Source organism: Bubalus bubalis, chromosome 18, assembly GCF_019923935.1.
Source record: "Bubalus bubalis isolate 160015118507 breed Murrah chromosome 18, NDDB_SH_1, whole genome shotgun sequence".
NCBI lineage: Eukaryota > Metazoa > Chordata > Mammalia > Artiodactyla > Bovidae > Bubalus > Bubalus bubalis.
Genome location: NC_059174.1, coordinates 53,940,314 through 53,966,939, shown reverse-complemented (window position 1 = coordinate 53,966,939; position 26,626 = coordinate 53,940,314). Strand labels below are relative to the sequence as shown.

Sequence of the window (26,626 nt, the reverse complement as noted above, 5' to 3'; positions counted from 1 at the left end):
TATTGTGAGAATTATTAAACATGACATTGAGACACTAAGTGAGCCAATGCTGTTTGGGAAACCGCACAGCTCTGAGAGAACTGCTTAATGCAGGATTGCCACAAACCTTCAATTTGTTTTTTTAAAAAGTTTATCTTGGAAGGGCAAGAAACCAAAGCACAATAAAATGAGATATGCCGCCTTCTCTGGCCTTCCCAAACCAATTTCAGCATAGGTCGACAGAGGGCGCAAGAAAACGGAGACCGCTTTCCTTCCTACCCACTGACGCCCTTCCAAGTGAAAGAGACCTTCAGGAGGTAAAGAGAGGAGGCGGGGACTAAGCTCTGCGCAAAAGAGCTGTCAAACCCAGGCGAGGATTGGCAGGGTCTTCCGGCATGGAGCTATCACGTGACGATCAGTGATCAGCTGACTACGGACTAAATTCCGCAGCCGGAGGCGGCTCCTTGGAGGTTAGGGCTGCGATTGGCTTATGCGGAGTCACGTGGACTATCAACCAGCGCACCTTGTACCCTCAGGCAGATACATGCGCATGCGTTAAAAATCGGGTCGCTGATTGGAGGCCGTGAATCACGGGGCGGCGTGTATCGGCTGGAGAGGGCGTGGTCTGCGGTGCGCAAGCCGCGCTACGAGGCCGTTGGTTGGCCAGCTCGAATCACGTGGTTCCTGGCCGCAGGAGGCGCGCGCCGGTGCGACGTCAACGCAGCCCACTAAGCTCCCCCGACTTGTCTCCTGCGACCCGGCCGTAGCTGAGTTCTCCGAGGGCAGGGCTTCGGCGGTTTGCTGAGTACTTTTGCGGCTGCTATGGACAACTCCGGGAAGGAGGCGGAGGCGATGGCGCTGCTGGCCGAGGCGGAGCGCAAAGTGAAGAACTCGCAGTCCTTCTTCTCGGGCCTCTTCGGGTAAGAACCGCGCGCAGGGGTCGGCCCGGACCTCGGCTAAGAGGACGGAGGAGTCATGCTCTGGGGCGGCGGTAGAGACGAAGAGCTCGAGCCTAGAGGACGCGGGTGATTGCGGGCTTACGGACATGGTCTAAGGCAGCAGAGGGGACACAAGCCATGGCCAGGACGCCGGATTGTGGCACTGACAGCATGATTTGAGGAGAGACTGTCCGATATTGTGGCAGGGCCGTGGGCTGAGGACACCCGGGCCGAGGCGAAACCATCTTGAGGCAGGAAGGGGCTCCAGGCTGGAGACGGGCCCTTCAGGCCTTGAAGGGAATGTGGCCTGCGGGGACCGAGAGAGCCTGGAGGGAAGCCAGGCCAGGAAGCCTTTTGGAGCTCAAGGAGAGCCTATTTGAAAGATCCCAGACGGCAGTCTTGGGGCCTGAGACTGAGGACTTATGCCCGAGGGCGTCCCCTTTCCGAGACCTGGGGGTGATGGATTTATGTGAACTCTGGCCCGGGCGTCAGGGCTAAGATGATCCTACGATTGATGAACCCAGTCTGAGTAGCGTGAGGTGTCTCAGGTGAATATGGCCCTGGTCACAGGTGACTAGTGTAAGGAGATCTGACTGCCAAGTGAGATCTGAACAGAGGAATCTATGGGATTCTTTCCTTCAGAGGATTCCTTCAGAATCCTCTGAAGGAAGAGGGCTGGGAGGCTGGAGACTAAGTTGGGGTGAAGCTTGGTTTAGGAACTGGTGGAATAAAAACGAGAGATGAGGGAGATAAGAAAACCTAAGGGGCCAGAGGCTGCTGTGTGATCTTTGAGTAAAGATGGGGCATGCAGCGTGAGCAGGATGAGACTGGCATGCCCAGGTTAGGGCTGAAGGGGGCTGGGAAATAGAACCAGCCCCTAATGCTGTGGCAGACATTTCACGTGAGTTCATGTTGGCTCATAAAAGTTGTTCTGATGACTGTCGTTTGAGGAATTTTAGTGGCTGAGGAGGGTCAAAAGCTGAGGTCAGAAGCCTAGGCTCTGCCATTTCTTAACCTTGGGCAAGCTGTTTAACTTCCCTAATTATGGGGGGTGGTGTCTTAGAGAAACCTGTCTCAGGCATTTGCCACTAGTATTGAAGTAGGGCACGTGTAAAGGGTGTAGAATTGAGCCTGGGGTGTGGTCATCACTCTGAAGGTGTTAGCTACCATCAGTGTCATTTCCAGGAAGGAAACAGGTATGGAGCCTGTTCGGGACTGATGGGGATCAAGGAGGGGGTTTGATGGGAGAAGTGGGGGTGGGGGGCTGTCAGAGCAGGGAGAGACGGTGTGATGAGTAAGGAGCTGAAAGGGGTTCGGGAAGGAACTCGGGCCATGGGGGCTTGATAGGGTTAGGGGAGGGGGCTTGAGACCTCCAATGGAGAGAGAGCCAGGGAGGACTGAGGAAGGTTGTGTTGCTCTTGAAACTGGGAGGAGAGCTGCAGGGGAACAGGCGGGTGTGTAGAGAGTTAGGAGGAACTGTGAGGAGGGGCCATGGAACCTGGCAGCAGAGAGGCAGAGGCTGGGGAAGGGGTTTGCGGGGGAAGACTGGGGCTTTAGAAGAGAGGGTGTTAGGAGGTTGGTAAGAAATGAGGAGGAGGGTTCTTCCCAGGAGAGGAGATGGGAACTGCTCATTGTTGCAAGTGGTGGATAATGTTTACTTATCCACCACAAGAACTTGAGTAACTTGGCTGAGACCTACCTAGTGTGGAAAAACATCCGCGGCTGATGGACTGTATTGATTAGGTGAGGAATGTTTTCTTTTAGAGGCTGAGAGTGGGGAGAGTGTGTCTGTGTTTCTGCTTCCTTCACAAGGGGAGAAACTCAAGTGCAGTGTTTTGGGGTGGGGCCAAGAGCTCAGTTTTCGGTCAGGTCATGGTTTTATTGGGTGGCTTTGGGTGTCTGGTCCCTGGGGATTAGTGTACTGTTGGGCCATGCTTGGAAGGAGCAGCCAAGTCAGGGCCTGAAACACTTTGTCACCTGGCTGGACAGGCAAGATGAAGACTTGCTAACACACTAGTAAAGCAGAATTGTCACATGTGATTAAGGGCTGCATTTTATCATCGGTGGGAGGTTCCTGACCTGAGAGGAAGCTGCATGAGCTTAAGGAACGCCCTGGTGAGGAATGAGCTGTGCCCCCAGGAACCCTGGGACGTGCCACAGGAGTGGGGGCTAGAGAGGGTGTTCCAGGCAGTGGGAGTTGTGTGAACAGAGGTCTAGGGTGAGGGGAAGTTTGTCCAGAAATGATGGGGAGCAGAGATCCAAGAGAGACCAGGGCTGGCTCCCTGTGAGGAGAAGCCTCCACCTGGGAGGATGAGCAGGAGTTCCAGGGGTCATTTCTGGTGGGAGAGCACTGCTTCCATCAGAAGAGGCAGCTTGAGCAAGGCCCAGATGTGTGAAGGTCAGCATCTGAAGGTTTACTCCGGGGGTTCTGTGTCAGCCCACAAAGGTAGACAGGGCAGAAGGGGATGAAACTGAACAAGAACCAGGCCCCATTCTGGAGGGCTTTTTGAGAAAAAAGGCTTGGATTTGCAGAGCTGCTGGAGAGCATTGAGGATTTTAATGGCCTGTTTTAGGCTGTTCAGGCTGCTGTAACAAAATACCGTAAGCTCAGTGCCTTATAACCATCAGAAACTTATTTCTCACATTTTTGGATGCCAAGAAGTTCAAGGTCATGGTGCTGACAGGTCTGGTTCCTGGTGAGGGCCTGCTGCCTCACAGACAGCTGTCTTTTCACTGTGTCCTCACATTGTGGGAGGGCAGGAGACGGGGTGAACTAGCTCTTTGTGGTGTCTTTTGTAAGGGCACTAATCCCAGTCATGAGGGCCCCACCCTCATGACCTAGTCACTTCCCAAAGGGCCCACCTCCTCATACCATCACTGTGGAGCTTAGGATTTCAACACACGAGTTTTGGCAGGGGACACAAGCAAGCATTCAGTTCACAGGAGGCCCAGTGCTGAAGACCTCCTGTTTAGAAAGGACTCCAGCAGCTGGCGTGGGGGAGGGTGAAGGCAGTGACAGTAATAACGTCTGATAACGTTTATTAAGGGCTCTCTCTGACTCTGACTCAGGCCTGGGCCAGGCACTCGACGTGCATCCTCTCATGTGGTCCTCACAACGTCCTTCTGGAGGTGGACGTGTAGGGGTTAGAGTTGCAGGTCTTTGTGCTCAGTCTTCCGCTGAGTGGGCATTGGTGTTCATACCCATGCCTGTCTTGCTGCCATCCAGAGTTTTTCTTTGAGGCTCAGGCCCATTTCTGGGCACTCCGTTTAGGAGGATGTTGGCAAACTATGCGTCTCAGGGAGTTTCCTTCCCCAGATTTCCCCATCTTCCCCACCCACATGGCAGTTTTATCCACATGTCTGAAAGAAAGAAGAGCAGGTGTGTTCACCCCAGAGCCTTCAGCTCTAAGAGCACTCTCAATGGTGCAGGGCAGGGTTGCAGACGGAGACTGAGACCAGCATGCCAGAGCCTGTCTGCCCAAAAGGCCAGCCCAGGAGGACATGCCTTGTGGGCAGGAACCGCTCCTGACACTTGCCCTCTGGAGCTGGGGTTGCTTGGCTTCCACGTTTGACAAGCCCCCTTTCCGGGAATGCAAGAGGGAGTGTCAGGGCTCAGCTCGTTCCTCCAGCTCCCCCTTCCAGGAACCTCAGTGATGGCAGCGTTCCAATTTGAGAGGTCTCTGCTCAGATCAAAAGGGCCAGGCATGGGGAACACATGTATACCTGTGGTGGATTCATTTTGATATTTGGCAAAACTAATACAATTATGTAAAGTTTAAAAAATAAAATTAAATTAAAAAAATAATAAAAATAAAGAGAGAATATAATGATGAGAAAAATAAAAAATAAAAAAAATAATAAAACAATTAAAAAAAAAAAAGGGGGGGCCAGGCAGGGTTGCAATCGCCTGGGATCCAGGGCAGCCTGGTTGCCTGGGATGTTAAGCCCTTTGCCCTTTGTTGTTTCAGGGCCGCCAGACACTAGGGGGCTTTGGCGCACCAGCAGCCTCGGGGGGAGGCGGTACCAGCCGGCTCTCAGATCCAAGCTGCTTCTGTTCCTTCCCTCCTGCTGCCTTCCCCTCCCTCAGCTCCCAGACAGGAGATGGGAGAGCAGCCCTGACTTCTGCCCTGGAAGCAGAAAGGTGGCGATTTCCCAAACACGGTGTAAGTGTGGAAAAGGAGAGAGGACAGGGAAAAAGCAAGATGCGCTTTTTCTTCCTTCCAGCTCCCAATGGACCCAGACGTCCTTGCTCTGCCCCTTCGGGATTTCAGACAGTGCTTCTGTTCCCCGGGCCTTTCCCCTCCCTGACATCTCCCTCTGACTTCCTCTCCCACATCCAAAATAAAAACTTCCTTCCACTCAGATACCAGTGTGTTTAGCAAGTTTCTTCATGTGTGAAATGAAAGTCAGAGTGATACATACTCCCTAGGGTTGTTGTAAGGAGAGACTGAGGTTATGCATGTAAAGTGCTGTGATCCTGGAGAGTGCTTATTAAGTGCTTGCTGCTGTTGTTAATATTAGGTATCGTGTTTAGAAGTTGAACCTGAAGTCTTGGGGAGCTAGAGATAACAGGGTGCCATGCTGTGTATACGGACAGCAGCCAGGAGATCATGGTGGCACAGTTCCTGCTTGAGCTGTCCTTGGGCACCAGCAACCCTCAGGAGCCCTGGAGGCTGGCTTTCCTGAGACCTGCCTGACCAGAGACTGGGGCCAAGGTCCAGGTGGGTTTCCCCCAGGCCCTTGGTGAGCCTGGGTTGGGAGTGACGGCTTCCAGACCGCTCTCCGCCTGCAGAGCAGGCAGAACCTCTGATGCCGGTGAATTGGGCACTGACTCACTGATCCCTGCCACTGCCAGGATCCCCCACTCAGCACTCGGCGGCTCTTGCGAGTGGAGGCTTTCCTGAAGGGACCCAAGGTTTCCAAGGAACCCGGTCCTTATGTCTCTGCAGTCTGGGGGTTCTGCCTCTCTTCGTGGAGGTGGTCACACAGAGGTATGGATGCTCCTGTTTAGGCTGGGGCTACTAAGAGGCAAGGGCTTCCCTTGTGGCTCAGCTGGGATACCTGGGTTCGATCCCTCGGTTGGGAAGATCCCCTGGAGAAGGGAAAGGCTACTCACTCCAGTATTCTGGCCTGGAGAATTCAGCCTATACAGTCCATGGGGTCGCGAAGAGTTGGACACGACTGAGTGACCTGCACTTCAGTAAGCGGCAAGGCTCTTTTAGAAACAGTTTTTTTTTTTTTTTTTTAAGTAAATATTTATTAGTTCTGGTTTCTTCCTTGCTGTGCAGGCTTATCTCTAGTTGCAGCGAGCAGGGACTACTTGCCTGTTGCAGGGCGCGAGCTCTCAGTGGGTGTGTCTTCTGGGCTCTAGAGCACAGGCTCAATTGTCTTGGCCTGACCCATGGCCGAGTTGTTCTGCGACACGTGGGATCTTCCCGGATCAGGGGTCAAATCCGAATCTCCTGCATCGGCAGGCGGACTCTTTACCACTGAGCCCCCAGGGAAGCCCCAGAAACATCTTTTAAGAATGGGAACCATTGGGCTCTCTGGCTGGGATGAAGGAAACATGCAGAGGGGATCAGCATAAGAACCGCAGGAAGGCGCCTGGCCCTGCCTTTGAGGTCATGGTCAGGAGGGCGCTGGGATGTGCTGGGGGTGGGGTAGGTGGAAGGTCCCGGGCTCTCTGGAAAGCCGGGGAGGGGTGCCCCTTGGCTTAGCCCGGGGTGGGGAGATGAAACCCATGCTGAGATGCAGTAGGAAGTGAACAGTAGGAATCTGCTCTCTCCCCCAGCCTCGTGAGAGTGAGCTCGTTGGCTCAGCACCTGCTGTGTCGGGGGCACTCTCCTGGGTGCCTCCTGCAGGGCTCCTCGTGCCTCCAACAGGTCTGCAGGGGTGGACTCTTCTCCCCACTTCCCCCTGAGGAAGCAGGGGCTGGGGCGCCACGAGCCAGCCCTGGAATCCAGGCCTGCCTGACTGCTCCCCAGATTTTCCACCGACCCCAAGGGATTCTAGACTTCCTGCTGCCGCAGGCAGCCCTTGGAGCGTCTCGCTCCTTCCTATAACAGCATCGGGTCGTGCGCATGCTCTGAGCTGCGCTCTATGCTGTGCGCCAGGTACTGCGTGTCTGTCGTCTCTGAGCCTCACAGACACCTCCCAGGTCGGGCTCATTGTCTTCATTTTACAGATAAAGAAACTGAGGCTCAGGGATCGCTCGCCCAAGTCACGCAGCTTGCAGAGTGCCCGAGGCTGATTTCAGCCCAGGTCTCTGGTCCCCCAAGTCCATTCTCTCTCTCCCCCTTGCCTAGCCAGGCATTTCAAAGCTGGGCAGTTAGCGCGAGACACTGGATTTTTCCCTCCTCCTGGGGCCTGTGCAATCACAGTGGGGCCAGGCCCTGCTCTGTGGGATCTTGGCACACTGCAGAGCCAGCGAGGGGCTTAGGGCTCGTGGGTGGAGATGCTGAGGGATGACCAGAGACCCCATGGCTCTGGCTCTGGACAGCCCTATGCAGTCAGCAGTGGGGCAAGGCTGGGACCGCCTGCTGCTCCTTGGTTGGGGGGGTGCCTTCTCCGTTGTCTGATGTTCCTTCACCTGCTGCACCGCAAGGATGGCTCAGGCTCTGGAGCATGGGGAGGGGCTTGGCTTAGTGAATCCCTTCCCATTAAAAAGCAGAGATATCAGTTTGCTGACAAAGGTCCGTATAGTCAACACTGTGGTTTTTTTAGTAGTCATGTATGGATATGAGAGTTGGACCATAAGAAGGCCAAAGAATTGATGCTTTTCAATTGTGGTGCTGGAGAAGACTCTTGAGAGTCCCTTGGACAGCAGAGAGATCAAACCAGTCAGTCCTAAAGGAAATCAACCCTGAATATTCATTGGAAGAACTGATGCTGAAGTCCCAATACTTTGGCCACCTGATGCGAAGAGCCGGCTCCCTGGAAAAGCCCCTGATGCTGGGAAAGATTGAAGGCAGGAGGAGAAGGGGGCAACAGGATGAGGTGGTTGGATGGCATCACTGACTCAACGGACATGAGTTCGAGCAAGCTATAGGAGTTGGTGGTGGACAGGAAAGCCTGGTGTGCTGCAGTCTCTGTGGGGTCTCAAAGAGTTGGACACGACGGAGCAACTGAACAACCCCAGCCGACAGCAGCATCTACTCCTCAGGTGAGGGGAGGCTGAGCAGTGCTGGCTGTTTAATCAAGAGGCGAGGCCAGAGCAGGTAGGGGCCTTGCTCCCTGCTCTTTCAAAAGACTCTCAGACACGGAAAGGAGGCCCCCGGATCGCCGAATGAGCAAGAGGCTTGGGCCTTGGGCCAGCCCCTGAGCTTCTGTGAGCTCCGCTGCCTCTGTCTCCGGGCTCAGACCTGGAGCGTGACTGTGGGGATCGCTGTGCTGTTTCAGGCAGTGCCCAGCTGGCCGCTGTACGGAGTCGTGAGGATGGACAGTGGAGAAGGAGGGGAGGGCCAGAATGATCCACCCGGACAGTGGCTGAGAATCAAGGTGGGGACCTCCAGGCTGAGGAGAGGGCCCAGGGCAGGTGGCTTGGGCACCACAGAAGGACAAGTCTTCCCTGTGCCTCAGCTGGTAAAGATTCCTCCTGCAATGCGGGAGACCTGGGTTTGATCCCTGGGTTGGGAAGATCACCTGGAGAAGGGAATGGCTACCTACTCCAGTATCCTGCCCTGGAGAATTCCATGGAATCACAAAGAGTTGGACGCGACTGAGTGAGGACTTCAAGTGGGAGTGACTCCATCTGCATGCCTTCTTAGGACCCCCAGAGACTGCGGTGGGTGGGTTGTGACGTGTGACGTGTTTCTGGGCTCCAGGAAGTGCCCAGGGGACCGAGGAAAGAAGGAGGGAGGCTGAGATGCTGCCCTGCGGACCCCCTGGCCCGGGTCCCACCGGCCGTCTGTGCATTCCTGGCATGGTTCCCTCCTTCCATATGGCGGTCACTGGAGGCTGGTGTCCGTGCCTGGGAGACCTGAGACCGCTTCCTCCGCCTTGGAAAGGGGGAGAAGGCAAAGCTGAGCGGGGGTAATTATAGACCGCCCTGCTCCAGGCCGGCCCAAACCGGTTCTGTCTATTCCCGGCATGGCTCAGAGAAGCCGTGGGATGGGAGGCGTGGATCACAGGCAGCTTGGGGGGATCAGAGGGGGAGAGACAGCCAGCTGTCACAGGCACCCCCCCCGGGCTCGTCAGTGACGCAGGACCGGCCAGCTTCTCTGGTAGTTGGGCAGGGGTCCGAGGGAGGCCTGCTTTCCTTCCCTCAGGGAATTGGCAGGTTTTGTTGGGAAGGCTGCCCTTGGATGAGTGACATGAAGTGGCCTGACCTAACTCTTGACAGCCTAGCTTCTCAGGAGAGAAGTCCTATAGTGAGCCATGCAGATTTGTCACGTGGGAAGACAACTTGGAAAAGCAGAGGAGCTGGGGTCTTCTTCTGCCCCTCCTTTCCTTTCCAGAACCCTCCTTGTTGCAGGGCCTGGACCCTTCTCCTGGCTGCCAGCCTGGGGTTCCCCGCCTGCCTCTTCAGCCTTGTGGCCTGCCACTGCCTGCAGCACAGGCGTCCCGACCCTCTTCTCTTCCTTGACCTGGTCGGGGTTGGTTGTTCGTGTCTCAGGGCCTTTGCACATGCCGTGACTTCTGCCTGCCATGCACTCCCTCTTCATATGGGTGCTCCTGAGTCATCTTTGAGGACTAAGCTGAAAATCTCAACAGTCACCGAGCCTTTCTCTGACCTGCCCATTCAAAGAAGCCCTCGCCCCCGGTCCCCCTGGAAGGGTCTTGCTGATGTTCTGTTCACCAAGGTCAGGGCCTTCCCCTTCGTGTGCTACTGTCCCCTGCTGTGCCTGGCACATCCTCAACACAGAGATGTTTGTCCCCCCGGTGAACGAACGGCTTCTCCGGGGTCTCAGGGACCCGAGGCAAAACGACTTTTGCCTTCAGCGTCTCCACTTCCAAGAGGCCGGCGCTCCAGAGAGTCTCCTGTCATCACCTAGCCAGGGACCTGGCCGGGACCCAAGCATTGAGGAGGCCGGCCCAGAGGCCTGAGCAGATGTTAATCCCTCTGGCTTTTCCACCCCACAGTTAGAATGACTGACCCAGCACGGGATCAGCCCAGCTTAGCCTGGGATCATAGAATTTCAGCCCAGCAGCCGACAGGCTCTGTCTGAGTCGGCTCCGTCTCACTGAGCCACGGGGAGCCGGCCCGGGCTGACTGTGCTCGTGGCTGATCATCCGGCTTCGGGCCTCGCTAGGGTGGGACGGGCCATTCCTACTCATCTGGGAGCCTGAGGTTTCTCCGAGGACAGTGGGATCTGGACGGGACTTCACTGAGAAGGAAAGGATGCCCTTGGGGATCCATGGGAGGGGGCCAGGCCTGAGAGCACTTCAGGGAATGCACCTGGTTCTTCCAAGAGTACCTTCCAGGGATGGTCCCCCAGGAGACCATTCTGAAATCTCTTCCACCCAAAGCTGGTCAAAGTTTCTCGCCTCTCCAAGCCCAGAAGTGGGTTCTGAGGACGTCGCTCCACACGGGCCCCAGGCCCAGTGTGTGGTGCAGCTGAGGGGGGAAGACAGTGGGACCCAGCAGGGCGAGTGGGGGGAGCGCGTCCTGGGGACCGCAGAGGGTGGAGGCAGTGTCTGCCCAGCCCCAGAGGGCAGAGGGGACACATTTCAGCTAAAGAAGACCCTTAGCTGGTGCGACTTGGATCCAGGAGGCCAGGATACCAGTCCCAGCCAGCCCGCCCTGGAGCTGTCGCCTTCCGACATCAGCTGATGGGACAGGCCACTGGTGACTGCTTCCCAGGTGGTGGGTCTGGGTCAGCTTCTTCCCTCCCAGACTCGCCCGATTGGCTGAGTCATCTGGGGCCACCCTGGCAAATCCTGGGACCAGGCCCCAGCCCAGGCCTACTGAGTGGAGTCTCCAGGGAGGGCGGCTCCAGCTTGATTATTGCAGCAGACATCCAACATGAGTCCAAGGTATGGGCGGCCTGGCCCCACCGCACTGGTAGTGCGGAGGGCAGGGATGCTCCCCGCACAGGACCCAGGATCACCCCAGACACCCTCGCCCTCTGTGGCTGGGGTCAGCAAGGTTCCAGGGCTGGTTGGCAACAGAGATGAGGGATGGGAGAGTGAAGACGATTTTGTGTCGTCTCATCAGAAAATACCCACCTCTTCTCTTCAAAACGCAACACTGCTTGATGTCAGGGAGGAGAGATGTAAAATACATTTGTTGGAACTCCTGAGCCTGTGCGTTTCATTCTCCTGAGTTATATGGGTGGTGGGCGTTCAAACATGGACACTCACAGCTCGTGGGCTCAGCCTGGCTGGATTATTGAAGCTGAAACAACAGAAGGACAAGGCGGGGCCTTGCGGATGAGGTACTAACAGAGGGCCCCCCAGTTCAGGAAGAGGTTCATCTGTACTGCTTGGAAATCAGAAAGCTGGGTAAAGCTGCCCATACGAGGAGCTTTATTTTTTGAAAAAATGTACCTCCCCTGAACCCTCCAGGTTCCTACTGTTTCACAGTAAGTTTTTTGAAGGTTATTACTTGCCCATTTTATTTATTTACTTATGACCTCGCCACATGGCATACAGGATCTTAGTTCCCCAACCAGAAACTGAATCCTGGCCACAGCAGTGAAGCACCGGGCCCGGACTACCGGGCCGCCAGGGAATCCCCGTGATTTTGCCACTTTTAACAGTCTTGTTTTGAGCATCCTTGTACTTAGTTTCGTAGGATAAGTTGCTAGGATTGTAATTCACGCCTGGACCACGGGACCCAATGCAAACCTTAGTACTTAAATACATGCACTTTTTTTCTCAAATAGGTGAAATATGTAGATGCTTTTAAAATTCAGACAGTACTAAAAAGGAATATAAGTTTGTCCCCCACACCTGGCACCCAGTTCTACAGACCCCACCTTATAGAAAAATACAGTAATTATTTTCTGTGTGTATTTTCCCAGTAATAAGCTGTTTACACGTATGTTTCTGGTCTCACTTTTTTGTTTTAACACAAGTGGGAGTTTTCTGTGTACTTACTTAAAAACAGTCTTTCTTTCTGTGTGTGTATTATTACATACCTGCCAAGTCATGAATGGGTGGTGACATGCTTTTAGGGTTGAGAGGCCTTCACTGAACAGCTGCAGGGTGCAAGGCACAGGGTTGAGACTGAGGAAGGGACCCAGCGTCCACGGCTGGACTGCTCTTCCAGAATGCTTTGCAGTCTCATGGGGAAAGGGATTTGCAGAAAGCATGGGAGCCCCCGAGCATCCCGAGCAGAAAGTGGAGGAGACTGTCGGAGGCAGGGCTTTTGGGGGTGGTCAGGAAGGGTCCCCACCATGAGGGTGCAGCCCGGACTGGCCCATGGAGGGCCTGGACAAACGGTGGGAGGGGCTGGGGGCTGCCGGCTCTATCTCCCTTGAGCCCGCACAGAGCCCTGAGCTGCAGCTGGACTCGCAAAGCTGACTTCACAGGGAATTGGGGGCCGCCATCCAGACACATAAGGGCACATCTCCACTGTTGCTGGGGCAGAAGGCATGCTTTCTCTTTGGTTCCAGATAAGATCTTTTCCTTACCCTTTTTTCCTTTCCTTTTTCCCAGAGGCTCGTCCAAAATAGAGGAAGCATGTGAAATCTACGCCAGGGCAGCGAACATGTTCAAAATGGCCAAAAACTGGAGTGGTACGTGATCCCTACTAGAGCCCATCTGTGGCTCTGTCTCCTCCTTCCCCTCGGCTCCCCATCCCAAAGGCCTGGCTGAGGGGTCAGCCTTGCAGGCCTCATTCTCTAAAGCCATTACCGGCTCTACAGACCCACTGGCCTGCTGTCTGGTCGTTTTGAGCTGGGTCATTTTACAGCTTGGGTCCCAGGACCCGGGAGAGCAGACTTAGATGATAAGGATCAGTAATAGATTATTGAATTCAGATAGACCCATGTGGATTGGTGAACTCTTTAAGGGGTTTCTCCTTAAATTCAGAATGTCAGATTTCCAACAAGGATTGACTGGGTAGCACAGGGATCTATACTCATGATCTCATAATAGCATATAATGGAAAAGCATCAGAAAAGGCATACATACATAAGTGAGCCACATTGCTGTACACCTGAAACTAAGACAGTATTATAAATCACACACCATCTACTTAAAAATAGAAAAGAATTTCAGGTTTCCCCGGAAGCAGTTCTCTAATTCTTCCATCAGAGTCTGAAATCTGGGCTGAGGGACATTCAAGTGGTCCAGCAATAACTGAGCACTCCCCTGAGCACCAAGCAGGCAGTGTTTAATTCAGCCATCACAGCAGCACCATGAGGGTCAGTATCGTTAATATCCCCATTTCACAGACTTGAAAACTGAGGCTCAGCCCAGTCCTTTGCCCAGCACACCAACACGAGTGAGTGGCTGAAGCAATTCAGAAGCCAGAACTCCAGCTCTGGAGCCTGAACAGCTCCCGGTGGCTTCCTGACCTTTGGAATCCAGAGTGACTGGCATTTGTGTCCCAGCTCAGACTGGGGCTTCGTGACCTTGGGGAAGTTGCTGGACTCTCCTCAGGACAGCAGGGGAGGTAACAGTCCTGACCCCGCGGGGCCGTGATGCAGGCTCAGCTGTCCCCACGCGGGGCGGTAAGCGCGGCACGGCGGCAACTCCACTCCTCACTCATGTCAGCAGCACCTGTCCCTCTGGAGGGGGCAGGAGAGCCCTTTGAGGACTCCGGTCAGCAGATTGGCAAACTGCAGGAGCGCTGACCAGGTCCCCGGCCATCTGTGCGCTCACTCCAGCTGGAGCAGGATGCCCGCCCACACGGACAGCGTCATAAGGGCCTCTACCCAGAAGAGGGCATCCCAGGTCCCGTGGCTCCAGAGACTCTCAGGCCCGTGTTGGTGGGCGGAGTAGTCCTTCTGATTCGGCCAGGAAGATTAGGTCAGACCCTGGCAAGGCTGCGGCTTGAGCTGTGTCCCCCGAGGAGAGGCGGGCAGGCGGGGAGGGGCTCCTTGAGGTCTGAGGGGCCAGAGATCTGTTTGGGAACTACCTGAGGGCATGGAGGAGAGGTTCAGAAAGCCAGTACTTGAGCCCTTCCGGGGCTGATGTCATAACAAGGCTTCAAACATCAGAAAGATTGTAACTAGTAAGGACCTACTGTATAGCACAGGGAACTCTACACAGTACTCTAATGGTCTATATGGGAAAAGAATCTAAAAAAAGTGTGTATGTGTATGTATACGCTGAAGCTCCAATACTTTGGCCACCTGATGTGAAGAGCCAACTCACTGGAAAAGACCCTGATGCTGGGAAGGATTGTGGGCAGGAGGAGAAGGGAGCAACAGAATGAGATGGTTAGGTAGCATCATCAATTCAACGGATGTGAATTTGAACAGACTTCGGGAGATAGTGAAGGACAGGGAAGCCTTGCGTGCTGAAGTCCACGGGGTGGCAAAGAGTCGGACACAACTGAGCGCCTGAAAAACAATAATATGTATACATAATACGCGTCACTGGTCCACTGGTCCACTGTGCTGTACTCCTGAAACTAACATATAACATCACAACATCGTAAATCAACTATACTCCAGTTTAAAAAGAAACAGCAAGATTGGGTCAAGAAAATCAGGCAGAGACAGTGCTGAAACCCAGGAGGAACTTGTGACTTCAGACCACAAAGGAAATGAAGCCTGGGACGGGGCTACAGAGGCGGGTGTGGAGGCAGTGGGCAAAATGGGCTCTCCTCCTCCGAGAGTATTTTTGGTTTCCTGAAAATCAGAAGAGTTTCTCCTGAGCTTTCACAGCATACACTGTGCCTGGAGCCAGATTCTGTGTGTATTTTTATGCTCACCCCAAAAACAATACCGTTAAAAGAAAGATTTCTTTTTCAATCACGTGGATGTTGCTTTACTTTTAACATTCGTCACCTCTCTCCCTCCCCCAAATAGTCAAACAAAAATCTTAAACCATTTTTCCCCCCCCAATGATACTACCTTTCTGGAAATTCTGCGCTCAAGTTTGAAGCCCTTAAAAATAGGAAAGAAATCAGACACAGTGAAAATCTGGGTGGCTGAGTTTAGTTTCCTGCTCTAAAGGTAGAGTATAGGGCCAGGCCCTCTTGTCCTCCTCCAACTCAGAAATTCCATGGTTCGGGTTCAGCTGGAGAAAGAGGAAGGGCAGGGGCTTCAGGACGGAGCTGGATGTGGCCATTGGAGCTCCCAGTTAGCACAGCTCCCACCCCTGGAAGAGGAGGGCTCCCTCTGTCTCCCTCAAGTCAAATTAGAAGATAGAGACGCGGGAGCAGACCTGTGGAAGGTGACGGGGCGGCTGAGTACAGCACAGCCTGGGCTTCAGGTGTGGTCGCTGCAGCTGCCCTTCGCCCGTGGGCATTGTCCCCACGCACTCAAGTTCATAGGGGCTTCCCAGGTGGCTGAATCCACCTGCCAGTGCAGGAGACGCAGGACATGTGGGTTCGATCTCTGGGTCGGGAAGATCTTCCTGGAGAAGGAAGTAACAACCCACTCCAGTATTCTTTCCTGGAGAATCCCATGGATGGATGAGCCTGGTGGGCAACCGTCCATGGGTTGGCAAAGAGTCAGACACGACTGAGGAACTGAGAACCCATGTACACACTCAAGTTCATGGCATCCACATCCCCTTTCCCTTTCTGGATGTGAACCTCCTGGGGGCCTGGACCCTGTGAGTTCTCCCCAGGGGAGACTGGGAGCTGGGGAGTTAGACCGGAAGGGCTGGGAGCCGTGGGGGGAGATGAAGTCAGGCTTGGAAAGGGGAGGTGGTGGGAGTGTGGTGCAGCTGGGTCTTGATTGCCCCTCTCCCCCCCAGCACCCCCACCTGGCCCCAGCCCGTGATGCTGTCTGGAATGCTGGTTCCAGGCTCCCCGGGGCTGGAGGACAGCTTCCGGGTAGGGGTGGGGGGCACCGCTGGGATCAGGTGGCCTGAGGTCCAGGCCTGCACCTCGGTTCCCCCAGGCCAGTCTCCTCCTCTCTCAGAGACTCAGGAGAGCTCAGCCCCCTCCGCAGGCATCATCTGAGCGGCTTCCAGAGCCTGGAGCCCCGCTCTGAGGCAGGGTGCACCGTCTTGTGTTCCAGCTGCCGGAAGCGCTTTCTGCCAGGCGGCCCAGCTGCACCTGCAGCTGCAGAGCAAGCACGACGCAGCCACCTGCTTCGTGGACGCCGGCAACGCGTTCAAGAAAGCCGACCCCCAAGGTGAGGGCCTGGTGGACCCGCGCCCTCGCTGAGCCGTCCAGAGAGGGCCGCAGGTTCTCCGCCACGCCGGTGGCGCTCGCGCTGTGACTCGCGTGTTGGCTGCCTTCTGCCTGGCGTCCGTCTGCCTCTCTCTGGCTCCCAGCCTCCGCCTCCCCCTCCCGCTCTGTGCCTGCAGCTGGTGGCGCCCCTCCCGGAGCCCGGGAGCATGTGGGAGTGGGAGTTACATCTCAGGCCCACCGCGTGCCCAGGAGAGAGGAAAATCTGTTCTGCTGTCAGAATTAACATGCGGAGGGGGCGGGAGGGGGTTCTGAGACCAGCCAGGTAGGAGTCTCTGCCGAAAAAGGAGCGGAAGTTCCCCTGACCTGGCTTCCCTTACCCCCAGGGTGGGGGGATTGGAGAGAACCGAGCGGAGATGCGGTTGCCAGAGAGTAAGTTCCTTTAGATGAGAGCGTGTTGGGGACCGAAGCCCAGTTTGGGGCTGACTCACTGTGAGGAAACCATGTCTGTCCCCCGCTGGGCTCATCTAAAGTAGGTGCACGGCCCAGCGGGTACCAGGCTGTTGGATCTGGGGGGGCTGGAATTTTAGTTTTTTGCTTTTTTTTTAATGTTGGTGCCAGACATGGGTTGCCAACTTTTAATTTTAACAAGCAAAAGGCTTTTTTTTCTAATGACCATCTATTGTCACTGTCCACTCACAAGAGAATGGGAAATACGCGAATATTAATTTAAAAAGGAGACGCATCATCTTGAATAAAGGCTTGTCCTTCCCAAGAGAGGGCAGTTTGCACCAGTGCCCGGGGTCTTTCCAAGGATCTGTAAGTCCCAGTTCACATGCCAGCTCTGGGGACATTGGTGGCGAATTCATCATCGCCACCGCCACATTTTGGTTCCCAGTCGAGGGTTTGATGTCTGTGAGGGCCAAGTACCTGTTCTCTGTCCCCAATCTTGCTGGGCCTCTCCTCTGTAGCTGGGTGTCGCTCAGACGTTGGCCTCGGTGGTCACGTGGCGCACTCAGCGCGGCTTGAACCGAGGGGAGACCTCATGACCAGGTGTGTCCTGGTGACTGCCCAAAGCTCAGCGCACCTGGCTGGTTGGCGCTGAGGTGCAGCAGGCCACTGGTGATGTGGCCATGAGCCAGGGTTTGGGTCACACCATGAATGACCGTGGGTTGGTTTTCAGCTTGAATCACCCCGGAAAGACTGTGCATCCACCTCAGAGGGTCCCGCCCCTGCCCCCAGCCTGCCTTCTCTCTGGGGAACTGGTCGACCTGGAGATGCTGCCCAGGCACCCGTGACAGACATTGGGCCACCGCACCCGAGTGACTGGAAGGACTGGTTCCTGGGGTGGAAGCTGAGGCTGGGCTTCTCAGCAAGTGCATAGGGCAGATTTGCCGTTTAAACAATCCCCAGCACTTCTGGTGGACAGGCCCCAGCGGGTACTAGCATGTGGCATCCTTTCCCAGCTTTTGAGCTGAGGCTTTTCAGCTGGCAGCGGGCTCTGCAGCGTGTATGGGGGGCACTAGGGCCCATGTGGGGGTGTGACCCGTGCCTGGCCTCCAGAAGCACGGAGGATGGCTGAGGTGTCTGGTGAGCAGGCGGCGGTGGTTGCGTGTGACGTGCCCGTCTTGGGGCACAGAGGGCAACTTGGTTTGTCTCAGCATCAGCCAGCCCGCTTCTCTGCCCTGGATGTAGAGGCCAGGAGGGAGGAGGTTTGGCGCTAGAGGCGGGGCTCGGGGAGCGGAAGGTCCCGTGGCGCAGGGGAGAGCCTCATGGGCAGGGCCGGGGCCAGAGGTTCTTGTTGCTGAGCAGGGGGAGGTGTTGAAGGGGCTCCCAGCACCCCTGCGTCATAACTGACCAACCCCCACTCAAGGAGGGTGGGGCTCACTGCTCTCCGAGGCCCATGGGAGCCTGTTCTCCGTGACCTGGGGCCATCAACAACGTCTTTTGGGTCTCCACTTCCTGGTCAAGGAAAGCGGAGATCACATGTGAGCTAAAGCACAGACGGGCCCAGCCCTACACCAGCGTGAGGTAAATGTCTAGAAGGGGTGGCCCCCAGCCTTTGTCAGGTGGGGGTCTGGCCTGGCCACTTGCCTTGTCAGTCAGAGCCAGAGGGCCCACGTGGATCCCTGCCGGGTTTCCCCACGCAGGTGGCCGGCTCCCTGGGGCCTTGCTGGCCTCACCTGCCTCAGACACCTCCAGCTGTGTCAGTGCTTCCTGCAGGAGTCCTGGAAGCCCCCCACCCGCCCCTGGACAGGCAGCTGAGCCTGCGCCTCAGGGCCACCAGGGCGGACGGCGGGATTTGGCGCCTGCCTTCGCTGTCCCTCTAGAGTCCACCCTGACCTAAGGCCAGTGCTTTCCCCCGTCTGGGCCTGAGCACCACCCTCACCCCACCTGCCTCCCCGGGTTCCAGGTTTCCGCACGTGGATGGTGGGGGTCAGGTTGCTGGGTTTGCCATGCTTGTCTGGGGCTGTCCACGGCTGGGGTCCCAGAGACTGGAGATAAGCTGGTTGCAGCTGCGTGTCAGCAGCTTGTCTGCTAGCGCGCCAGCTGGGGTGTCAGCTGGCAGCCTGCATTTCCAGAGACAGCTGTCCTGGAGCGAGGGGCCTCAACCCTGTGTGAATCCACGCTGCTGGCTGCACCTAAGCTGTCCTCCCCCGCTGCAGGGGCCCTCTGGCCGACAGCACTCAGGCCAGCGCCAGCGGGCCCTGGGCGGCTGCTGTGGTGGCAGTGGGGCGAGGGTTCCTGTCTTGCCTGGGAGCTTCCAGCCTCTCTGCATCCAGGGCTGACCTCACCAGGGGCAGCCTTTGCCCCCTCGGCCTGCGGAGACCAAGCTATGCGCCGCAGTGTTCTGGGAGAGGAAGCCCCCCAGTCGCATCCAGTCCCCCGGGGTGGGGGACAGGGCAGGATGCGGTGTGCAGAGCCCATGCGCTACAGCCCTGGCGCCTGGCTTTTGAGCATCCTTACCACTGCGCTGTTAGCTCATCAGTTGCTTCGGGAAATGCTCTGTCACAGAGCATGTGAGAGAGTGTGTGCGTGAGAGACAGCAACACTGCTTCCTCCGCTGTATTTGTCCGCGGCGTTCTCTCCTTTTTCTCCTTCTCTCCTGCCCCTTTTTCCTCTTCCCCACTGCCCCAGCCTCATGACCTTCACCCCGTGGTGTACATTCTCTGAATCTTTTGGGGGGGGTCCCCTGAGGCTTTGCACCCAACCTCCCAAGCCTCCATCCCCCAAAATAGCTCTCAGACACCCCCTTTTGGCCTATGAGTTGGGGGAGTGGGGCTTGTGGACTCCCTGGAGGACCAACCACAGGTCTGAGGCTAAGAGCCTCTGTTGATGCATCTCCCTGGGTGATGAGACCTTGAGCCCCCCTTGAAAGCAGACACTGGGCCTGGGCCTTCCTGGTGGCATCTCAGCCCTGTGGGCCCTGCTGACGTTGAAGCCCTAGCGGCAGGCCAGGAGCCTTCCCAATGCCCCAGGCTGTGTGAACGCTCAGATGTGCCCCAGCTCAGAGCCCACCCGCTGTGGTCTGTCCAGGCTCTCTGTCTTCCTCTTCCCACCTACCCCAACACACTGTCCTTCCAAGATGCATTAAAATGACGTTTAAAAAAACATCCACCCGAGAGCTCATCTCTATCTGCTAGAAAATGCCTCCCACTCATGCTTCTCTCTTCTCCAAATAAGTTGTCAAAAAAAAACAAAAAACAATCTTTCTCAAAGTTCCAAATTTAAAACGTCGCGTGCGAGAGTCCAACAGAGGTGCCCCAGTGCTTCCTTCCGAGCGCCACCCCGGGGTGTGTGTGGTCGGAGACACCCGTGGTCTGAGGAGCTGGTGGGTGGCGATGCCGGGCTGATGGGCGCACGGGGATATGACAGAGACCCCACGGCGGGGGCCTCGGGGTCACAGCACCCTGCCGCCTCCTGCCACGGTGGAGGCCAGGCAGGGGCAGGGCACACGGCTGGTTCAGGGTCCCGCCGTGGAAGGGTGGCGGAAGGACCTGGCTGTTCCTCCAGTGTCAGGCTTGGCTGCGGCTGCCAGCAGTTCATCCCCGAGTGCAGGCCCTCAGCAGGTCTGGCTTCAGACCCCCAGGAAGTCTGACACGGTGCCAGCTGCACCCTGTCCCACAGTCACTGGGAAGGTGGTGACATCGCGGTGACCCCGGGGCAGAGGGCAGCTGTATTGGCAGGGCTCCCCTGAAAGCACGTGCCCAGCAGGTCACAGCCAGCAGCATGAATGAGTCAGGCCAAGGTTCCTGGGGCTCGGGGGTCTCCTGCACCCCACGCGCGCTGAGCCCTCCGCAGCGGCCCGGCGCCTCCCTTCTCTCCTCGGTCTCTGCTGAAACGACTTCACCTTCTCGTTCCTCCTCCTCGCCTCCCTTGTTCTCTCTCCAGAGGCCATCAACTGCTTGATGCGAGCGATTGAGATCTACACAGACATGGTAAGGGCCGCCGCGTGTCCTGGCTCCCTCCCTCCCCTTACCCCGCTTCAAGCCCTGCCTTATTGCCTCCCCGCCCTCCCTCCCATCCCCTGCCCCCGAGAGACGGGAGGGGAGGCGGGCAGGGAACTGCCACAGGAGCCGAGCCGGGCTGGGCTGGCTGGGTCCTCACACAGGTCCATGCCAGCCTGGCTCCTGGTGGCAGCTCCCAGCACGTGAGAGGGGCGGAAGGCCCCTCCCCAGGTCCTGTCTCCAGCCCCCCACAGGCCACCATTGTCCTCACTCAAAGGCATTACCGCTGTTGGGGCCCTCACGTGTCCATGGAGTTTCCCCTTCCCCAGCCTCCCCCAGCCCAGAGTGAGCTCAGCCCCGCCTGCCCCAGGGAGCGTCCTCATCGACAGATGAGCCCTGGCTGCTGGTCCGAGCCCAGAGAGCCAGCCTGAGGCTCCAAGCCAGGCCCCATCGCATCACGTCCACCCGGGGCCGATCGCCCGTCCTGCCCTGCGGGCCCTGCGATGCTGTCGCCGTGTAGCACCCCCGCTGGGCGCTGCAGGAGACACTGCGCTGGGCAGTTCGGTCTCCGGAGCGGCAGGCACAGGGACCGCCGCTGGGTGGAGGCGGGCAGGAGGTGCTCAGCCGCTCTGGGAGCCGGGCCGCCTTGGGGAAGGCCCTGGGCGCCTGCGGGGGAAGCTGCAGCGTGGGTGGGGAGAAGGGCCATCTGACCACACAGGGGAGGGGAGGTCGGGAGGCAGGCCCTCTCTGGGGCTGTGGGGACTCTTGACATTTGGCCCAGAGTCCAGGGCTATTCCTCCCGCCTCTCTGGACCAGTCACATGTGCCCCCCCTGGGCCATGTGGCCTCTGGCCAGTCCCAGTGCCCGTATTTCCCATGTTGCCCCATCTGCTGTGTCCCCATGGAGGCTGGGTGTGGGGGGGCGTGCCCGTGGTCACCTGGTCGGGGCAGCACTCAGACGCAGGCCTGTCAGGCAGGAGCCTCCCTCGCAAGCCTTGTGCCTCTCAGGACCCTCCTTGGCGGGCCCCCCTCCCACGGGTGGCCAAGGGCTGAGAATCCAGTTTCAGGGGACTGGGGGCCAAGGTGAGGGGCACGTGGTTGAGCCAGGCAGAGAACTCGGGACCCCTTCGTCGCTGACAGTCCCTTCTTACGTCTCACCCAGGGCCGCTTCACCATTGCAGCCAAGCACCACATCTCCATCGCCGAGATCTACGAGACGGAGCTGGTGGACATCGAGAAGGTGGGCGGCGGGGGGCCCAGCCTGGCCAGTGGTGGGGAGGGCTGCTGCGGCCAGTCCTCTGGGACCAGTCTGGGGGCCTGGGGCGTGGCAGAGCTGCTGGGCCCGCCAGCGACGAAGGCCGCCTGAGCCCCTCGCCCTCTCCCCCGCCCCGTGTGCCCCAGGCCATCGCCCACTACGAGCAGTCCGCAGACTACTACAAAGGCGAGGAGTCCAACAGGTACCCAGGCGCCCCCTGCCTGTCCCCGCCCCCGGCGAGGGCCCTGGGCCCCGCCACCACTGACCCCCTGCCCCTCTCTGCCCCTCTCAGCTCGGCCAACAAGTGTCTCCTGAAGGTGGCCGGCTACGCGGCGCAGCTGGAGCAGTACCAGAAGGCCATCGACATCTACGAGCAGGTGGGGACAGCAGGGCCTGAGCCCCGCTCTCGGGCGGGCACTGCGCCCCACCCTGCTGGCCGGCGCCCCTTCTCCCCACCTCCCACCCTCCCCCGACTTATCTGCAGCGCCCTCGGTCATCCCCACGCCCTTAGCTTGGACTCGGCCTGGCTGAGCACTCTCCACGCACGACCCCGTGTGGTGTCATCGTGCTCTCCCTAGACACGTCCTTCCCACGCTGCTCACCAGGGCCTCCGTGGGTAGAGCGAGGCCAACTCCCAAATGGGGAGAGAGCGGAAAGAATCGCGAAGCCCAGGATGGCCGGTGGCAGCTGCGGAGCCTGCAGAGAGGGCAGGAGGGGGCGTCCCCTGGATGTGCATGCTCCCTCCCGGGTGAGGCCTCGCCCCCTGGTGGGCTCAGCCTGTCTGGGAGACAGGCAGGCAGCTGGCCTCGGAGGAGCGCGGGGCGGGCGCCGCCTCTCATGTTCCGCAGTCTGCCGCCCCTCTACCCACCAGCGTGCCAGCCTCCTGTCAGCCCGACAGCGGGGCTGCCGCCCCCATCACCCGCTCAGGCATCTCCGGGAGCCCACAGACTGCTGGCCTTGGCCCTGGGGCCACACGCCCACCCCCGGCACACGCAGGTCCTGGGTCTCTCAGACCCGACCCAGACTTTACCGGGGCTGGTCTCTGGCTTCCTTGCCCTCGGGGTCCTGGGTTCACAGGGCGTCACTGGGCATGGACCTAGTTCCCAGCTGCCCCCAAGTGCCTGGCAGTGACCCGGCCCTCTGGCTGCCCACCGCCTTGTGCCTGCAGGTGGGGACCAACGCCATGGACAGCCCGCTCCTCAAGTATAGTGCCAAGGACTACTTTTTCAAGGCTGCCCTTTGCCACTTCTGCATCGACATGCTCAATGCCAAGGTAAGCTCAGGCCACGGGGCCCCCCAGGGTTACCCCCACACAGGGTAAAAGGCCAAGGTGAGCCCAGGACCCTGGGCCTCCCAGAGTTACCCCACATACACACAGGGTGAACGGCAGGCCCCGGGGCCCCCCAGAGTTACCCCACATGGGGTGACCACCCCTGGAGCACCATGTCTGTCACTATGCCAAGTCACCTCTCTGCCTCTCGGGAGGGGCAGGTCCCTTGCTCCTCTCTGGCCCTGGCAGTGCCTTCGAGCAGGAAATTCTTGTTCTCACTGCGTTTCTATCCGTGATGTCACTCACTCCACCCTTGCACCCTTTGCGTTTCCAACTCCCGGCTTGCTTGGTGCCAGACATTTTCTTTTGTGGGAGCATTTTTGGAGTCCTTACTGCAACCCATGAGGTTGGCACCATGGTCATCCCACTTCACAGAGGAAGATACTGAGGCTGAGACACAGAGTCTCTCGTTCAAGGCCACATGGCTAGTAAATTGCCCCGGGAGTCCAGACCTTTCTGACTGCTGATGTTTGAACCAGAGCCTACCTGCCCACCCCACCCATCCTCAGGGCCTCTCAGCACAAGCCTGGTCAGGGCTTGGAGAGGAGCTGGGTTTTGCTGGAATCTGGGGTTTCCTGGGGTCTCCAGCTGTCTGCCCTCACCCACATCGTGCGCCTGAGCCCCACCCTCCCTCCCTCTGCGGGTGCCTGCTGGGGCAGGTGAGAGCTTGGGCTTTGAGGTCAGGCCGGTTCAGATCCCCGTGTCCTGAGCCCTGTGCGGGTCACCGCCATCTCTGGGTCTGGTTCCCACTTGCAGAATGAAGTCACCGTCGTTTGACCCTCCTTGGGTCCTCATGAGGGTTAGACAAGAGGCGTCAGGCGTGGCACAAAGCATGTGCACCTACCCCGGTGGGGCTGGGTGCAGGGAGAGGCCCCGAGCACCGGCCTGAGAAAGCCTCCTCCCTCCCTGGGCCCCTGTCCCTTGCCCGCCACTCCCCACCACAGCTGTCTGCAGCCAGGCTGGCGCTGAGCTTAGCTCTGGGGAGCCTCTCCACCAGGCACAGAGCCCTGTGTCTCTGGAGGTTGGGGTGGGGATGCAGACAGCTGACTTAGGGCTGGAGCAGCCCCAGGTCCCTGCAGCTGCCAGGGGATCTTCATCAGCTTGTTCCCTTTTTCCTTTCCTCTGTCCTCGCTGACCCTCAGCTCGCCGTTCAGAAGTATGAGGAGCTGTTCCCCGCATTCTCGGACTCTCGGGAGTGCAAGCTGATGAAAGTGAGTGTATGTTGCGGGGGCCTTGGGCCGCTCCTCTCCCATATCGGGGGCTTGGGCTCCGGTTAGCACAGCCACTGAGACCTGTACAGTGTTTCTCAGGGGCCTTTTTTTAACCCCCTGCCAATCTCATCTGCCATCTGGGTCCCCATTTTCTGGCTGAGACAAGACTCAAGCGTTGATGGAGCCAGGGCAGAGCGGGGAGGCTGTGGGTTCTCACCCACACACGGGCACGCATGCATGGGTGATGCTCCGTGTCGGTGACCTTCCAAGCTGAGGGCAGGCTGGAGCACAGCCCCTTCCTCCCGCTCAGCCTGGGCACCCCTGACGCTCACCCACCCAGATACTGTGTGTGGAGCTCCTCCAGGTCAGGCCTCAGCCTGCCTGGCTCCTGAGCCCCACCCCCTGTTGTTTTGCAGAAGCTGTTAGAAGCCCACGAGGAGCAGAACGTGGACAGCTACACCGAGGCGGTGAGTGGCCGCGGGGCTGGCGGCCCCCGTCAGACGTAGTCCTGTGAATTTCCTCCTTTTTGTCTCTGGCCCCAGGCCCTGGCTGTGGATTCTTTTCTCCCGTCACCCCAGAATCCTCACAAGTAGCCCCAAGAGGTGCAGGGAGTGGTCTCCCCATCTTAGAGATGAGCTGGGATTCAAACCCGTGTCTTTGTGCTCCTGAAGGCCAAGGTCTCTGCACCCCTCAGAGTCCCCCGGATGAGCAGTGCAGGGAGTCTCACATCGGGCACTCTGGGTGATCCTGGGGGTACAGGGAGGGAGTCATGTCGTCCCCCTTCCCTCACCTCCCGGAAAGCTGGAGGCAGGTGCCACTAGGGGTGCAGGAGAGGTGGCCTTGGGAGGCCCCCTTCCAGCAGCTTCTCTGATAACAATCTCCCCACAGAGATGCTCTCCCTGTCCTTACCCTGTTGTGAGGCATTCTGGAATTGTTAAACGCAGCCCAGGTGGATCTGGATCTGTCCAGTGTGACTCTCCCCAGGCACCCCTCACGAATCATGGACCCCTGAATGATGTCAGGGACCAAGTTTGGCCAGTCCATCCCTCCCCAGACAGCTGGCCGGGGGTGGATGGCAGGAAGCTCAGCAGCAGAGCACAGGAGATGGGAGAGGAGGGGGCCCGCCAGGCGGGGGTTCTCTCTGCCCACCCCCCTCCCACCTGCCCACAGCGCTCAGAACAGGCCTGCGCCACATTTCCAGGCCTCAGTTTCCCATCCTTAAAACAAGAAAGCTGGAGCTTTTGTTTTTCCAGCTGTAAATCTTTATTCCCCCCGCGGGAGCCCTCATGCGTCAGCCAGTAAAGACAGGAGGGAGAGGCTCTGTCCAGGGTCAGGGCTATGCATCCCCTCACCCCTGTTCAGGGAGGGGCTGCTGACAGGACCGTCTAGAGGATCCTGAACAGAGCCCGTTGGGCTGGGACCGGGGACAGGGTGGAAGGTGAGGCCAGGCTCAGGGCGGCCACTCACCCCGAGCCTGTTGGCTGGTGCGCAGGTGAAGGAGTACGACTCCATCTCCCGGCTGGACCAGTGGCTCACCACCATGCTCTTGCGCATCAAGAAGACCATCCAGGGTGATGAGGAAGACCTGCGCTAAGCCCCGCGGGGCCCCCGGCGCCCGTCTCCCTGCCCCGTCCGCTCTCCCCCGGCCAGGCCCTCCAGCAAGGATCGCCGTGTGAGCCCAGAGAGAAGGGGGCCCGAGACCCTGGCTGCGAGACCTTCCTTCCTCCCACCGAGGACTCTGCAGCCACCCCGCAGGCTCAGCACTGCTTCCGGGGCCCCTGAGGCCAGGCGCACTGGCCAGACGGTCACCCTCTGTTCTCGCTGCATCCCTCGCCCCCTGCCCTTTATTTAAGCCCCCAGAGCTGCCCTTCTCCACCCCGACACACAGGCTCTCTGGCGCAGGCCTGTTCGCTGTGGGTGCTGCCAGGGGTCGGAGTCCGCATCCAGCCCCACCTCTCCCAGCCAGCTGAGTCGTGGAGCCGGTGTCTTGTCTCCTCATCTCCACCTTCCTCCCTGGCTGAGCTCTGGGCCCACATAGCCACCGTGATTTGCTCTCACTGCTGGGGAGAGGATGACTCCTTTCCCCCACCCCGCACCGGGAGCCCCCTGCCTCCTGCAGCCCCGACCTCTCAGGATGGACCCAGCCCTGGAGCTGCGAGGGTCATCCCCATGCCCACCCCTCTGTCTCCTCCCCGCACTTCCAGGTGGTGGTGGTGGGAAGCCGCCACTACCCGAGGAAGGAAATAAAAGACAACGCTTGTGCTCGA

General features: G+C 58.2%; 1 protein-coding gene across 1 annotated transcript; it reads left to right on the top strand.

The window, feature by feature from the left end:
• Positions 1–638: 638 nt before the first annotated feature.
• Positions 639–26,626, top strand: NAPA (NSF attachment protein alpha). Its single transcript, XM_006067440.3, has 11 exons — positions 639–899; positions 12,519–12,598; positions 16,004–16,120; positions 20,509–20,555; positions 21,726–21,803; positions 21,965–22,020; positions 22,111–22,195; positions 22,987–23,091; positions 24,291–24,359; positions 24,776–24,826; positions 25,852–26,626. The coding sequence occupies exons 1-11, from the start codon at positions 802–804 to the stop codon at positions 25,951–25,953; spliced, it is 888 nt and encodes a 295-aa protein (XP_006067502.1). The 5' UTR covers positions 639–801; the 3' UTR covers positions 25,954–26,626.

Excerpts from the sequence above, each read along its gene's own strand:
- NAPA (XM_006067440.3), top strand. The coding sequence starts at position 802 with ATGGACAACTCCGGGAAGGAGGCGGAGGCGATGGCGCTGCTGGCCGAG. Across the intron at positions 900-12,518 it reads TTCTTCTCGGGCCTCTTCGG|AGGCTCGTCCAAAATAGAGG; the intron begins GTAAGAACCGCG and ends CCTTTTTCCCAG. Across the intron at positions 24,360-24,775 it reads GGGAGTGCAAGCTGATGAAA|AAGCTGTTAGAAGCCCACGA; the intron begins GTGAGTGTATGT and ends GTTGTTTTGCAG.